Source organism: Chaetodon trifascialis, chromosome 12 (assembly GCF_039877785.1).
Source record: "Chaetodon trifascialis isolate fChaTrf1 chromosome 12, fChaTrf1.hap1, whole genome shotgun sequence".
NCBI classification, from domain to species: Eukaryota; Metazoa; Chordata; class Actinopteri; order Chaetodontiformes; family Chaetodontidae; genus Chaetodon; species Chaetodon trifascialis.
Genome location: NC_092067.1, coordinates 13,387,145 through 13,399,518, shown reverse-complemented (window position 1 = coordinate 13,399,518; position 12,374 = coordinate 13,387,145). Strand labels below are relative to the sequence as shown.

The 12,374-nt window shown below is 41.3% G+C and overlaps 1 protein-coding gene across 1 annotated transcript in view; it reads left to right on the top strand.

The window, feature by feature from the left end:
* The first annotated feature begins 1,499 nt into the window (after positions 1-1,499).
* The window catches only part of LOC139340546 (ATP-binding cassette sub-family C member 4-like), a 34,950-nt gene continuing 24,075 nt past the window's right edge, over positions 1,500-12,374 (top strand). Inside the window, exons 1-19 of the mRNA XM_070976432.1 lie at positions 1,500-1,738; positions 2,379-2,489; positions 3,963-4,083; positions 4,185-4,409; positions 4,504-4,593; positions 4,705-4,868; positions 4,986-5,111; positions 6,038-6,287; positions 6,383-6,490; positions 6,696-6,785; positions 7,260-7,451; positions 7,612-7,706; positions 7,789-7,875; positions 7,990-8,086; positions 8,776-8,971; positions 9,173-9,300; positions 9,476-9,513; positions 9,809-9,903; positions 10,339-10,485. Of these exons, the coding sequence (XP_070832533.1) occupies positions 1,665-1,738; positions 2,379-2,489; positions 3,963-4,083; positions 4,185-4,409; positions 4,504-4,593; positions 4,705-4,868; positions 4,986-5,111; positions 6,038-6,287; positions 6,383-6,490; positions 6,696-6,785; positions 7,260-7,451; positions 7,612-7,706; positions 7,789-7,875; positions 7,990-8,086; positions 8,776-8,971; positions 9,173-9,300; positions 9,476-9,513; positions 9,809-9,903; positions 10,339-10,485 (2,434 nt within the window). The 5' untranslated portion in view covers positions 1,500-1,664. The remainder of the gene's footprint in view (positions 1,739-2,378; positions 2,490-3,962; positions 4,084-4,184; positions 4,410-4,503; positions 4,594-4,704; positions 4,869-4,985; positions 5,112-6,037; positions 6,288-6,382; positions 6,491-6,695; positions 6,786-7,259; positions 7,452-7,611; positions 7,707-7,788; positions 7,876-7,989; positions 8,087-8,775; positions 8,972-9,172; positions 9,301-9,475; positions 9,514-9,808; positions 9,904-10,338; positions 10,486-12,374) is intronic.

The following is a 12,374-nucleotide window of genomic DNA, read 5'->3' as shown; positions in this document are numbered from 1 at the left end:
ATTGGTAAAAAAAACAAGTTGAAGTGAGATTCAGTGTATTTTACACAAAATTATGCTAAAATAGTCAATGTCTGTCCTTTTGATCATCTAAAAATAAGAAAGATGAATCATTGTAGATGTTTCCAGCAGGTCATGATAAAGAACTGCCCTTGTTCTTTGAAAAATAAAGAGATTTGGTACATTTTCCTCTGCACCTTGAATTCTGTTGAATATTAACATGTTTCCATGACAGGTGACAGTTAACTAACTGGGTGAGGCTCTGAGGAAGTCCTTTCATTCAGAGTTAGATGGGACAATCTCCAGAAATCTAAGTCCAAATGGGAAAATTTTAATTATCAACAAACTGTTCAATTGTCAGTGCTGAGACCTGGATAACTCAGATGTAAGCTTCTTTATGTTTAATGGGAGGTACAGACTTTTTTTTTTTTGTTACAGAACTTTATTAAAACAAATATAACAAGTGTAGAGCAAGCAATGTACAATCAAGTTGTCTGTACAAAAGGGGAGGCAGAGCAGGAATATAAAAAAAAAACAAGAAAAAAGATGACAAAATCTTGTAAAAGTCACGTGTTATCAGATCAAAAAGTCGTCTGTCTACTACATTTTGACTTAAGTCAAATTACTTTGAATTAATTAGATGAAATTGAGTGTATGAATTCATATCATATTAATCCAAACACTGTCCCAAAATGATGCAAAATGAGGACAGATGATAGATTTGATCAGCAATAAATAATGACAGCAGTTGTGCCATATATTCCATTTGTAGTACAATGTACTTCAGTACAATTTTTAGATATTTGTGTTTCCATTTTCTGTTACGTCCACCGCATTTCAGAAGGATATACATTTTACTCAACAAAAGTGATCTGAGCAGAGTTAGTGGTTAGTCATTGTTATCAGAAATTTCCATCATATCATATCATATTTTCCCTGTAAACAAGTGATAATCAGCTGTTTTAATAGATGAATACACCTAGACTCTCACTCCTATTGTTACAAAATTCTTTGAAAGCACTGATTTCTGTAAGAAAACATTGAAATAATCTAACTAGACTGATTGATTGTTTTTTATGGTATGATGACAGAAAATGTTTAAATTAGCTCCACGTTGACCAGCTAACATTTAATTACTGCTCACAGCTGAATGAATAGCTCAAAACAATTCCAAAATGTGTCTTCTAATGTGAGATACATAATATATTGTAATAATAGAAAACAATAGGGGTCTGCACTGCATGCACTGTTGAAATTCAAAGATGGTAACAGTTGGTGTTGGTGTTAGTAGCGATGAAGTATTTGGACAGTTTTTACTCGAGTAAAGGATGTGAGCTTCCCCACAAATAGTACACATTGAAACGTGTAAATAATGGTGATTTGGAAAGGAGACAGAGTTCATGACATAAAGAAGTGATGGAGACTCCTGTCAGCCAATCCCCAGGCGGTGGGCGGGGTTAGGCAGCGCGCCGCTCACCTGACATCCAAACCGCCTGCGCGTCTCTCGTAGTAATCCTTTCCTGCATGTCTGGAGGTGTGATACTGACCGACGTTGGAGTTTACAGCAGCTGTCCTCTCAGTGTTTCCTCCTCTGAGTCTCTGTCGATATCCCTCTGCCACACAGCCTGCGGACAAAGTCTTCAGGTTGCTTTCACTGTTCTGGGGGCATGGAACCTCTGCGGAAGGAGGCGAAGGATAATCCGTCGGCTTCAGCTAATCTTCTCTCCAAGATTTTCTTCTGGTAAGAAAAGCGGCCCCCGCAGTGACAGACGCGTTTGACATTAATTGAATGGAGGGCTCTCCTGTGTGACACTTTGTGGCCTCACAAGACAGGCTGTCCCCTGGATGTGATAGCTGAGCATCCGTCCGTGCGTAAACATACACCACAATGTTCCCACATGGAGGAGAGAGCTCAACTTCTTTTGGAGTTTTATTTTTTTTTGTCTGTAGTCTCATCACAACAGGCAAACAGCGAAGTAAAACATACCAGTGCTCCATTACAAGTTCAAACTTTTACTTAAATGAAGCCATAATGAGAACTTTATTAGTATTAACATACAGAGAGACGATTGAACGTATAGAGTGAAATTTTAGACAGCAAAATAAAGTTTTGGAAGTGTGCTACAGTAGCAAAAATAAACTGAAGAATGGACCTTTCACTTGAATAATGTGTCAGCACACAAAAGTGCTGTTTAAAGTGCTGCAGCTCCTATAGGTGGACTACTCTAACAATGCATTGCCGTCTTCTGGTGAAAACCTTCTGTCCTCATTGTTGGGAATTTTCATGGTTTCTCACAGAGCTTCGAAGTGTTGGAGAAACAACAATAATTTCAATGTTTATTTTCAGCTACTGAACGTACCTTCATGTGCTTTGTCTTCAGTTGGCTGAATCCCTTGTTTAGAATCGGGTACAAGAGGAAGTTGGAGGAAGATGACATGTATAAAGTTCTCCCAGAGGATGCTTCAGATAAACTCGGGGAGGAGCTGCAATGGTAAGACAGAGAATTAAGTGTTGATATTCACGTTGATTCTAAAGTAGCTAATGCTGCACAAAGGCTTAGATTCAAAAAGTGTGAGACACCACAGCGATCTGGTATGAATTCTACAGAAATTCAAGTCAGTTTTCATATCAGACTGGCGTTCAACCCTATTCAAGAGCAGGGTTAAACGCCCTGATGATCTGTTTAGCTTGATTGACCCCCTCCTCCTTATCAGTGATCATTGTCAGTTCTTAGGGTTTGAAGAGGACAGACACCTTATGGTCACAGCTCCTGGTTTCCATGCTCACAGTTTTGAAAAATGTCCACCATCTATCCAACACTTTCTGAGATACAGGAAACTGAACAAGATCCCCCTCATAATGTGATCAGTTAACTTAGTTTCTCTTGCTATGTTTCCAGAGCATAGCCTGTAGACTGATGAAACTAAACACCATGTACACATGTGCATTTACAGTATGTCACTGCATGGTATTTCCTCATGAACAGTCCATGACTAGAACAGACAGAGGTTTAAATGAGAGAGGCCAGAGGTTTGGCCATCCTCTGAGACCTGATCTACTACTCCAGCAAAGGAGGACCACACAAAACTACTATATCCAACAATCAGAGCTTTGTTTCCATAATGAGCAGCAGTCATTTTGAAGTGGGGACAGATCACCCGCTTTGAGGGAGTTTGGTGTCAGAGTTGACTTTGAGCTGGGACGTGAGCCCACCTATATATAGACTGCACTTCTCAAATCACACGAGAGCGGGCTCCTCCCTTCACACTAATCCCACTCTCTCTAGTAAGGGCTGCCACTTTGAGTTGACAGCTTGGTTTTCTTTTTTCTCTTTTCACTGTGACTACTGAACTTAAATATATCTTCGTCTCTGTCCTCTTTAGGATTTTCATGGACATGGTATTAAGTGACAGCTGGGGCGCCCAGTGTAGTGACATTACGGGCATCTCAGCTCTCGTCTGGCCTTAATGAATTATGATTGCTGTTGCGTACTGGAGCTGTTTACAGCCAAGTGTGACGTGCAAAATGTCAGCATTTCCCCGTCTGACGCCGGGTTCTCGCCCAGAGAGACGTGGCCTGTACCATCTAGTTGAGGGGTGATCAACGCCCAAAATAGAACTTCAAGTACAAACCAATAGTTAGATCTTGCAGCTGCACTAATACGGGGGCTTTCTTTATTATTCATATCAAATTAGAATTAAATCCAATGTGAATGCCCAAAATAGAGAGTCTGGTTATTATTTTGTTGTTGTGACGCAATGCTACATGTAAGTGACTACAGTACCTCAGTAAATATTCTAACTAGTCAGTTAACGTCCATACATGCAAGATATTATAATAGTGGATTATTCTGCTGAAAATATGTGGGACTGAATTTTTCTTTGCCGTGCAACTGCACATTGTTGTGAGTGACGTTGCTTCATTATCAATTGCTGACCAACGCATTTCTTTTCACTTTCCAAAGGTACTGGGATAGAGAGGTTCAACAGGCGGCAAAAGATCCACGCCCACCCAGTCTTACCAAAGCCATCGTTCAGTGCTATTGGAGATCATACTTACTCATTGGAATATACGTCTTTATAGAGGTACGGTGCAATCTCACAGTGAGACGGTCTACACTGAGAGACTTATCTTCTGTTTTAATGCAGCACATCCACATGTTGCTTTACATCTCATTGTCTCTCAGGAAGTTATCAAAGTCATCCAGCCGCTGCAACTTGGGAAAATGATCGAGTACTTTGAGACTTACGACCCTGCCAACACATCTGCAGTCCATGAGGCCTACATCTGTGCTGCAAGCATCCCCCTGACAACCATCACCCTGGCCCTCCTTCACCATCTCTATTTCTACCATGTCCAGCGAGCAGGCATGAAGATTCGTGTGGCCGTGTGCCACATGATCTACCGGAAGGTCAGCCATTATGAGACATCTGTGTATACATGTTGTCCTCCTGTCATACCCCTGTGGCTTGTGGGACTTGATTTAATACCTTTGTTCTGCAAAGGCTCTTTGTCTTAACAGCAAAGCATTTGCCAAAACTACCACGGGACAAATTGTAAACCTCTTGTCCAACGATGTCAACAAATTTGATGAGGTAATTATCTGAAAGTATCTGTGCTTATGTGACTTCATATTTTACAAGTGACTTACTCATTCAGTACAGGCATACCTCAGTGATGCTTTCCTCCTCATTGTTGTCTCACAGGTAACCTTGTATTTGCACTTTTTGTGGATTGGTCCTCTACAAGCAGCAACTGTATTATTACTGTTGATGCATACGATTGGACCATCGTGCCTTGCAGGAATGGCTGTCCTCTGCATCCTGATGCCAGTACAGATTATGTTCGGACGCTTGTTTTCTACTCTAAGGTTTGTGATCACTTGGCCAGATTTATTAAATATAAATAACAGTTGCCCCTGCATATAAAAGGTTCCTGTTGTGTGTTGCACCATGACCATTGCTGCAGTTTGTGTCTGCTGTTTTAGGGCTGAAACAGCAGTCTTGACAGATGACAGAATACGCACAATGAATGAAGTCATCTCTGGGATCCGTGTTATAAAGATGTACGGTTGGGAGAAGCCTTTCGCTGCATTGGTGGATGAGGTCAGAAGGTAGATCAATTCCTCCTGTTTTTACTTTCATTTCTGATGAAATTGTACAGATAAGATTAAGATTAAGATTAAGATTTACTTTATTGATCACTGCACACACATGCTACAGGGAGGAGACTGCACACACGCCATGCTTCGTGAAATTATTTTTTCCACGTTTGACCCATCCTCGGTCCGTCGTTCCTCTGCGGCAGACCAGGAGCGGTGGGCTGCCAGCTGCCAGCCGATGCCGGTGCCTGCGCCCGGGGACCCATCCTTTTTTCATCACCGTTGGTCAGGCGGTGATCTTCTTGCATGTTTTTAGTGGGGGTTATTTAAGGAGGAAACCCCGGGTGAACACGGGGAGAACATGCAAACTCCACACAGAAAGGCCCCCTTTTTCCTCGAGCAGCAGGCACTGAAGACATGGTGGACACGCCACCAGCGCCCACAGCGGGATTCGAACCGGGGACCTTCTAGCTGTGAGGCGACAGTGTCACCACTTGTGTCACCGTGCTACCCAGATATAATACAAGAGTGATAATGCTATCATACAAAAAGTACAGTAGTTAATGAGATATGTTCAAAATGCATTAAGATAACTTCAGCAATTTTTGCATCTGCACCAAAAGCTAACCTCCTCCCTGTTAATCAAATGTCACTGGAGTCTGTTGAAGGACTAGTGTGTAGGATTTTGTGGTGAGGTTGCAGATTGCAACCAGCTGAATGCCCCTCACCTCACCCTTAAAAGCATGTCGGAGAATCTCTCCTCCTCTAAAGCCAGTGTTTGTTTGTTCTGGGCTACTCTAGAAACATGGCAGTGCAACACGGTGGACTGTGTAGAGTAGTCTTTATGGCTCAACAAATGCTACTGTCTGCTGCCAAAAATGAGACTGATACTGTGTGTTAGACAGCATTTATTGACAACATGCCTTGTTCCTGTGCAGAATGGAAATCTCCAAGATCATGAAAAGCTCCTACCTGCGTGGCCTGAACATGGCGTCTTTCTTTGTGGTCAGCAAGATCATCATCTTCATCACCATCTGTGTCTACGTACTGACGGGAAACGTGTTGTCTGCTAGCAGAGTCTTTATGGCTGTTTCTCTCTACGGGGCGGTCAGACTCACCATCACATTCTTCTTTCCCTTTGCTATAGAGAAGGTCTCTGAGTCTCTCATCAGCATTAGAAGAATTAAAGTAAATACACCACACACGGAGGCCATTTGTATAACCAGTGTGTGTCAGTTACTATCTATGAAAACTGAAACTCTGAATTTGATTCTTCTTTGAAGAATTTTCTTCTGCTGGATGAAGTTGCTCCCTCCTATCAGGGGCTTCCTGTGGCAGACAAGAAAGACTGTATGGTGAAGATTCAGGATTTAATATGCTGCTGGGATAAGGTAAGAATTATTATGGGCAATGTGTATCTCCTTTCTATCTGTGCACTGCTCAAATGCAACAATCCTTAGACCCCCCGAGGGTCTAAGTAAGGTTTGTAGAGGCCTCTGGGACAAACTAAAATAAAAATAAATGAACCTGACATTAAAAGACTTACTTCATAGTTACTACGTGGCAGTGTTTCATTTCATTTACTTGTTCTTACAGATCCTCGAGGCTCCAACTTTACAGAACGTGTCCTTCACAGTGAAGCCAGAGCAGCTCCTGGCAGTAATTGGACCCGTTGGGGCTGGAAAGGTCAGGTCGGTTCTCTGGTCTCAGGTTTATAGCCATGCCCACGCTTGATTATAAACCTGAGACATGTTAAATAACTTGAAATAGTTAATAATATAATGTTATTAATTGTATTACTCACCAGGAATAGTGAAGATTTACTTTCTTACCAGCAGTTAAATGTCATATAAAATGCCACTGGGGTGATGGCATTTGACTGACACAGTGGTTGCATTGATATTTTGACGTGTGGGAAATACCAAGATCCCCTCATTTTACCATAATCTAATCCTAAACTCTGTTGTGGTATGATAATAGTTACTTTTTTCCTGTGCTCTAACTATTTCTTCATGAACAACAGTAGTTATGTGAGGCTAAGCTAATGGCTTCCTGGCTTCAGCTCCATGCTAACTTTCAGCAGTATTGATCTTCTCATCTAACATATTACCCCAAATAATCTTTCATTTTGAATTTTTCTACTGTGTTTGTGCGTATCAGTCCTCGCTCCTCAATGCCATCCTGGGAGAACTGAGTCAGGAAAGTGGTGTGGTCAAGGTCAGAGGAGAGCTGACATACACTTCTCAACAGCCCTGGATTTTACCCGGTACAATTCGAAGCAACATCCTTTTTGGCAAAGCGCTCAACCCCCAGAAGTATGATCGAGTTCTGACAGCCTGCGCCCTCAAGAGAGTGAGATCCACTTCCAGTCATGTTCTTGATTATCACATGCCCCGCTGCATTGCCTCGCTGTGATTTGTAGGGTATTAGAAATGTTTTAGCACATCTAGCTTGTAGCTAGTCCCGCGTAAATATGAATGACGGGTACGGGTTGCATTTTGATCCGATTCAGGACATGGACCTGATGCCGGGTGGTGACTTGGCGATGGTCGAGGACAGAGGGGCCAACCTCAGTGGTGGCCAGAAGGCAAGGGTCAGCTTAGCAAGGTTTGCTGGATATCTCGACAGCAGTGCATATTTTTCTTTGCTGTCAGTGTCAGACTTAACCTCCATATTTGTGTATTTTTAGAGCTGTGTATCAGGATGCAGATATCTACCTGCTGGATGACCCCCTCAGTGCTGTGGACGCTGAGGTGGGAAGGCACCTCTTTGAAGAGTAAGTCTTTTTACTAACATTTCCCCACTGATTTCCATGCTTTGTCAGATCTTATCTAATTATTATGCTATTAAAATACATTTTTCTCCATAAAAAAATATTGGTTTTCTTCAGGTGCATTTGTGGACTTTTGAAGAAGAAGCCTCGTATCCTGGTTACTCATCAGCTACAGTATCTGAAGGCTGCAGACCAAATTGTTGTCTTAAAGGAGGTGTGTGTGCATTTGTGTGTATATTTGCTGGTGTTTGTAAGAGTTTACATGTAAAGAAAAGTGCTCAGCTGGTCATAAAATGGAATTTTAATGTATGAAATAAGCCAATAGAAGAGTTTTCACTGGTTATGGTGCTCCATGTATTCTGAATTGTTGCTTTTCAAATTGCTTTAATCATGAACCAATGTGTTATATGGTGTAAAATCTACAGTCAACAGTCACTGCCTCCTTGCATCACTTATGTCACTTAGCTCAATAGCTGCATATTGAGTATTAATAAAGAAGTACCTGAAGGCAGCAGCTGTAGTCAGCTTGCACGTTTGTTTGTGATATCCATATATGTGACACTCATATGTCACTTTTACTTAATAATTTTTCATATAGTAACCATGACTCTTCTTTTCCACAATACTGTTGTCCTCGTCCAACATGGTGGAAAACATTCAAGAACAGCCTGTGAAGAACCTGAACACATCTGAGGAATTTGTTTGCAAGAAAGAGTTTGCCTTTCTGTAAGAGTTTAATGTAGAACAACTGCAGAGAGCGCTGCTTACATAAATGTTCTTTTTCTGGTAATCTTAGCAGGGGTGCACATTATTTTATTTAAATATCAGGTCACTGTCAGATCTCCATGGCTGTGTGTGTGAGCTGATATGGTGTTAACTGCCTCTCCATTGTGTCATCATCAGGGTCAGATGGTGGCACATGGGACCTACAGTGAGTTGCAGAGCTCTGGGCTAGACTTCACCTCCCTGCTTCAGGAAGAAGAGGGCCAGGAGGAGGAGGGACAGGGCATGACCCGTACGCTCTCTGATAACTCCTCTATGTCCTCCTTGTCTTCCCGGTACTCCTTGATTGAAGGAGCAGAGCCACTTGCAGTGGTAGGTATATTTGAACCATTGAATGGCTAAAGCCCGAGCTTGAAGGATCTGTGTACGGCAATCTCAATGTGGGAAAATGCTTGTTGTGCATTCTGTTAGCCACTAGAGGGCAGAAGGTGCTCACCTTTTCCCCGCTGCTGATTACAGGCTGATCTGAGGTGTTGCTGGATGACTGGCATTTACTCTAGTGTCTATCTGTAGGTAGTGCAACCAACGCAGGAGGAAAGCCGCACAGAAGGAAACGTCGGCCTGCGAATATATGTGAAGTATTTCAGAGCAGGTGCTAACTTCCTGGTCCTCTTGCTCCTCATTTTACTCAGTTCCCTAGCACATGTGAGTTCATTGCTTCAATTCATTTATTGTGTGTTTTGTAGCAATTTTTGGAAAATAGAAGACATAATGTAGCTCAAGTCAATCTTAAAATTGAATGATATAATAATTTAGAATAAATTAAACCGTTTTGGTAAATGATTTAATATTCAATACGTTTTTGTGTGTGTTTGTTTAGATTACGTTTGTTCTACAGGACTGGTGGCTTGCTTGCTGGTGAGATTCGTTTCCTTTACACCCTATGACGAACATGCATAGCAAAACTGAGAATAACAGGTTTTGTAAGCCAAACTGACACATTTTCTCAGACTGGAAATGGTTCATGATTTAATAGAAGACGACTGAACCAAACATTTTTTTTTTTGGCATTATCTGTCACTTGTTGAAACTGACCTTGTGCTTCAGGATAAGAGGAATGTGTTTTGTATAGTGTCTTCATGTTGCGGCTTTCTTTCTTCGTTGTGTTTATTTGTCCTTGTGGATTTTTGGCTCTTTTGTGGCTGATTTGCAGGGCCTCTGAACAGAAGCACATCAATGTGACAGAGCACCTCAATGGCAGCTTCCCTCAGCAGCTGGACCTTGACCTGTACCTAGGTGTTTACGCAGGTGAAGCTCACTGAGCGCACATTGCTTTTTGTGTACTGTTGAGGCTCTGAATACGCCAGCCATTCATTGAACAGATCCACAGTTCTTTGGCTGTGGCCCAAGGCCTTCAAGGCCCAGTGTAATGTGTACATGGGCCTCAGCTGTACAGGGAGATAGCAGTGCCTTTCTAGTTCTCTGCTGCTGGATTGTTCTGATTGTCTCTCTGTGACTCCCAACCTCTTCACCCTTTCAGGCTTTGTATTCACAGTGATAGATTAGCATTCAAGTCAAAAATAAAAACATCATTGAAGGGGAAACTTAAGTGGAATATATCTGCTTTTTTGTGTCATTCAGGAGGCTTAATAATGGCCCGTTAAATGTATAGCTGACCTTGGAACAGGCACAAGGATAGCATTGTAGTGTGCTGATAAATTTTTTTTTCTGTGCTTTTGTCAGGTTTAACAGCTACTTCAGTAGTGTTTGGCTTCTTCCATTGCTTGCTCTTCTTTAATGTCCTGGTGAGCTCAGCCCAAACCCTACACAACAGCATGTTTAATGCAATCCTCCGGACGCCGGTACGATTTTTCGATATCAACCCAATTGGTAAGTGGCTCTCCTTCTCACCAACTTCTCATTTAAATAACTGACAACTAATAGCTGATTTTATAGCATGGTCAATGCAGGCATGATGAGACGATTCTGAGATGTTAAGGCTCAGTGGGACCTGCTGTAGAAGCTGTTGTGCTCACATCTCACCACTAGAGAGCAGACTGTTACTTAAGTTGTCATGTTTCGATCCACTTAACAAATATCCATGTGTTTGCCTATAAACTCCATCATTTGTCATTGCCATCAAGTTCTATATAATATGATAGCTTATTTTCAAGTATTAAAGTTTTCATTATATTTCTTAAATAATTTTATTCTGTTGAAAGATTTCATATTTCTCCATATTATTGAAATGTTCACGTAATTTAACTGTAAATAGGATTAATAACTGATCATTATTAATCAGATTATCTAATATGAACTATAATATAAAGACTGTACTGCTGTACTGTAGACGTACAAGGCTAAGGATGTTTTTCCTCTGTGGGATTATTGGGATTTAGTATTTGAATGAACTCAATGAACTGACATCTTGATAGTCGCTGTTGGGAAGTAAAGCTTGTGTAACCAAGAGAGCAATGCAGTCATAAAAAAAACTTGTGATATGACTTAATATAGAGTCATAATGTATTTACAAATGAGTAAAGAGAGTGCTATCGTTTTTATTGTGAGCCTGAACAAAAAGCAAACAGTCATATTGAATAAATGCTGTTTGCACTCGGTCTTGGACAGTGTTGTGTTTGGACTACAGAGCTGTGTAAATACAGACGTATTTGTCTTGTGCGCTGTATCAGAAATCTTCGATTATTTCATTAGCTTTGTAGGCTGAAGCTGCTGGGTCAATGGAGTGGGCAGATGGACATGATTTTAAAAGTGAGCAAACACTCCTAACACATCTGACTTTACTCAGGGAGGGCTGCTGGTTTTTCTTCAGGTGTGTTTCGCACCACCTTTCTGAAGCAGAAACCAATAAAACTGAGAGCGAATTTCAGTATTTGTTGAAATCATTTGCAACATGTTTTGCGCTTCTTCTTACTTTATGGCCACAGTTTTTGGGGCATTAATTAGAAATTACTTTTAATCAGGTGAAATAATGCCACCGCAATCTGTCATTCATATCAAACTCAACTGTCAAGTGGCTCACTTTGATAACTTAAATTTTTCTGCAGCATTGTTCACCTGTCAGACGATAATTACTCAGCCTAATCTTCACGCAGTGACATGCATGTACAACACAATCAGCTCGGGTGGGAATTCTTAACAAGAGGGGAACTTGTGTTGTATAATGAGTCATAATAATCTGGTAACACAAGTCTAAATATGATTTGAGGGTGTTCAGGAGCTCGCGGTTTCTTCTGGCATTAGAAGTGGGTGTAGCGACAAAGCTTTCCTTTGCAAAGCTGTGTTTGGAGCAAACACCACAGGTCTTAATCTTTGGCTTTTATTTTTACTGCTGCCGTTGTGATATATGTTGGACTACCTGATGTCTTATCTGGGTGTGCCTTGCTTGGTAATCTACGCACGGGAGGAGGACAAACACTTTGAATAATGTAATAATCTGTTTAATAGCGCAGCAAAGGAGAGGCTTTACAGACACTGCTATCTGATTGTTGTTGTGCCGCTATCAGTAACCATTGTATGACCAGTTCAGTCATTACAGCTCGGCCTCCGGGGCTGGCAAACAGCACTGTGTGTCTTACTGGATTTATAGAGAACCGTCCCAGTTACTTTTGTCCTTTGTCCAGTCAGCAGTAGATTAAGCATGACCCTTTTTTTAAAATCCATACAATATAAATAAGTTTCATACATTTTTTTTAAAATTCTCTAGCTCTGTATTTTTTTGAAACCCAACTGAAAAGACCAGGACAGAGACAGCTGTTGTC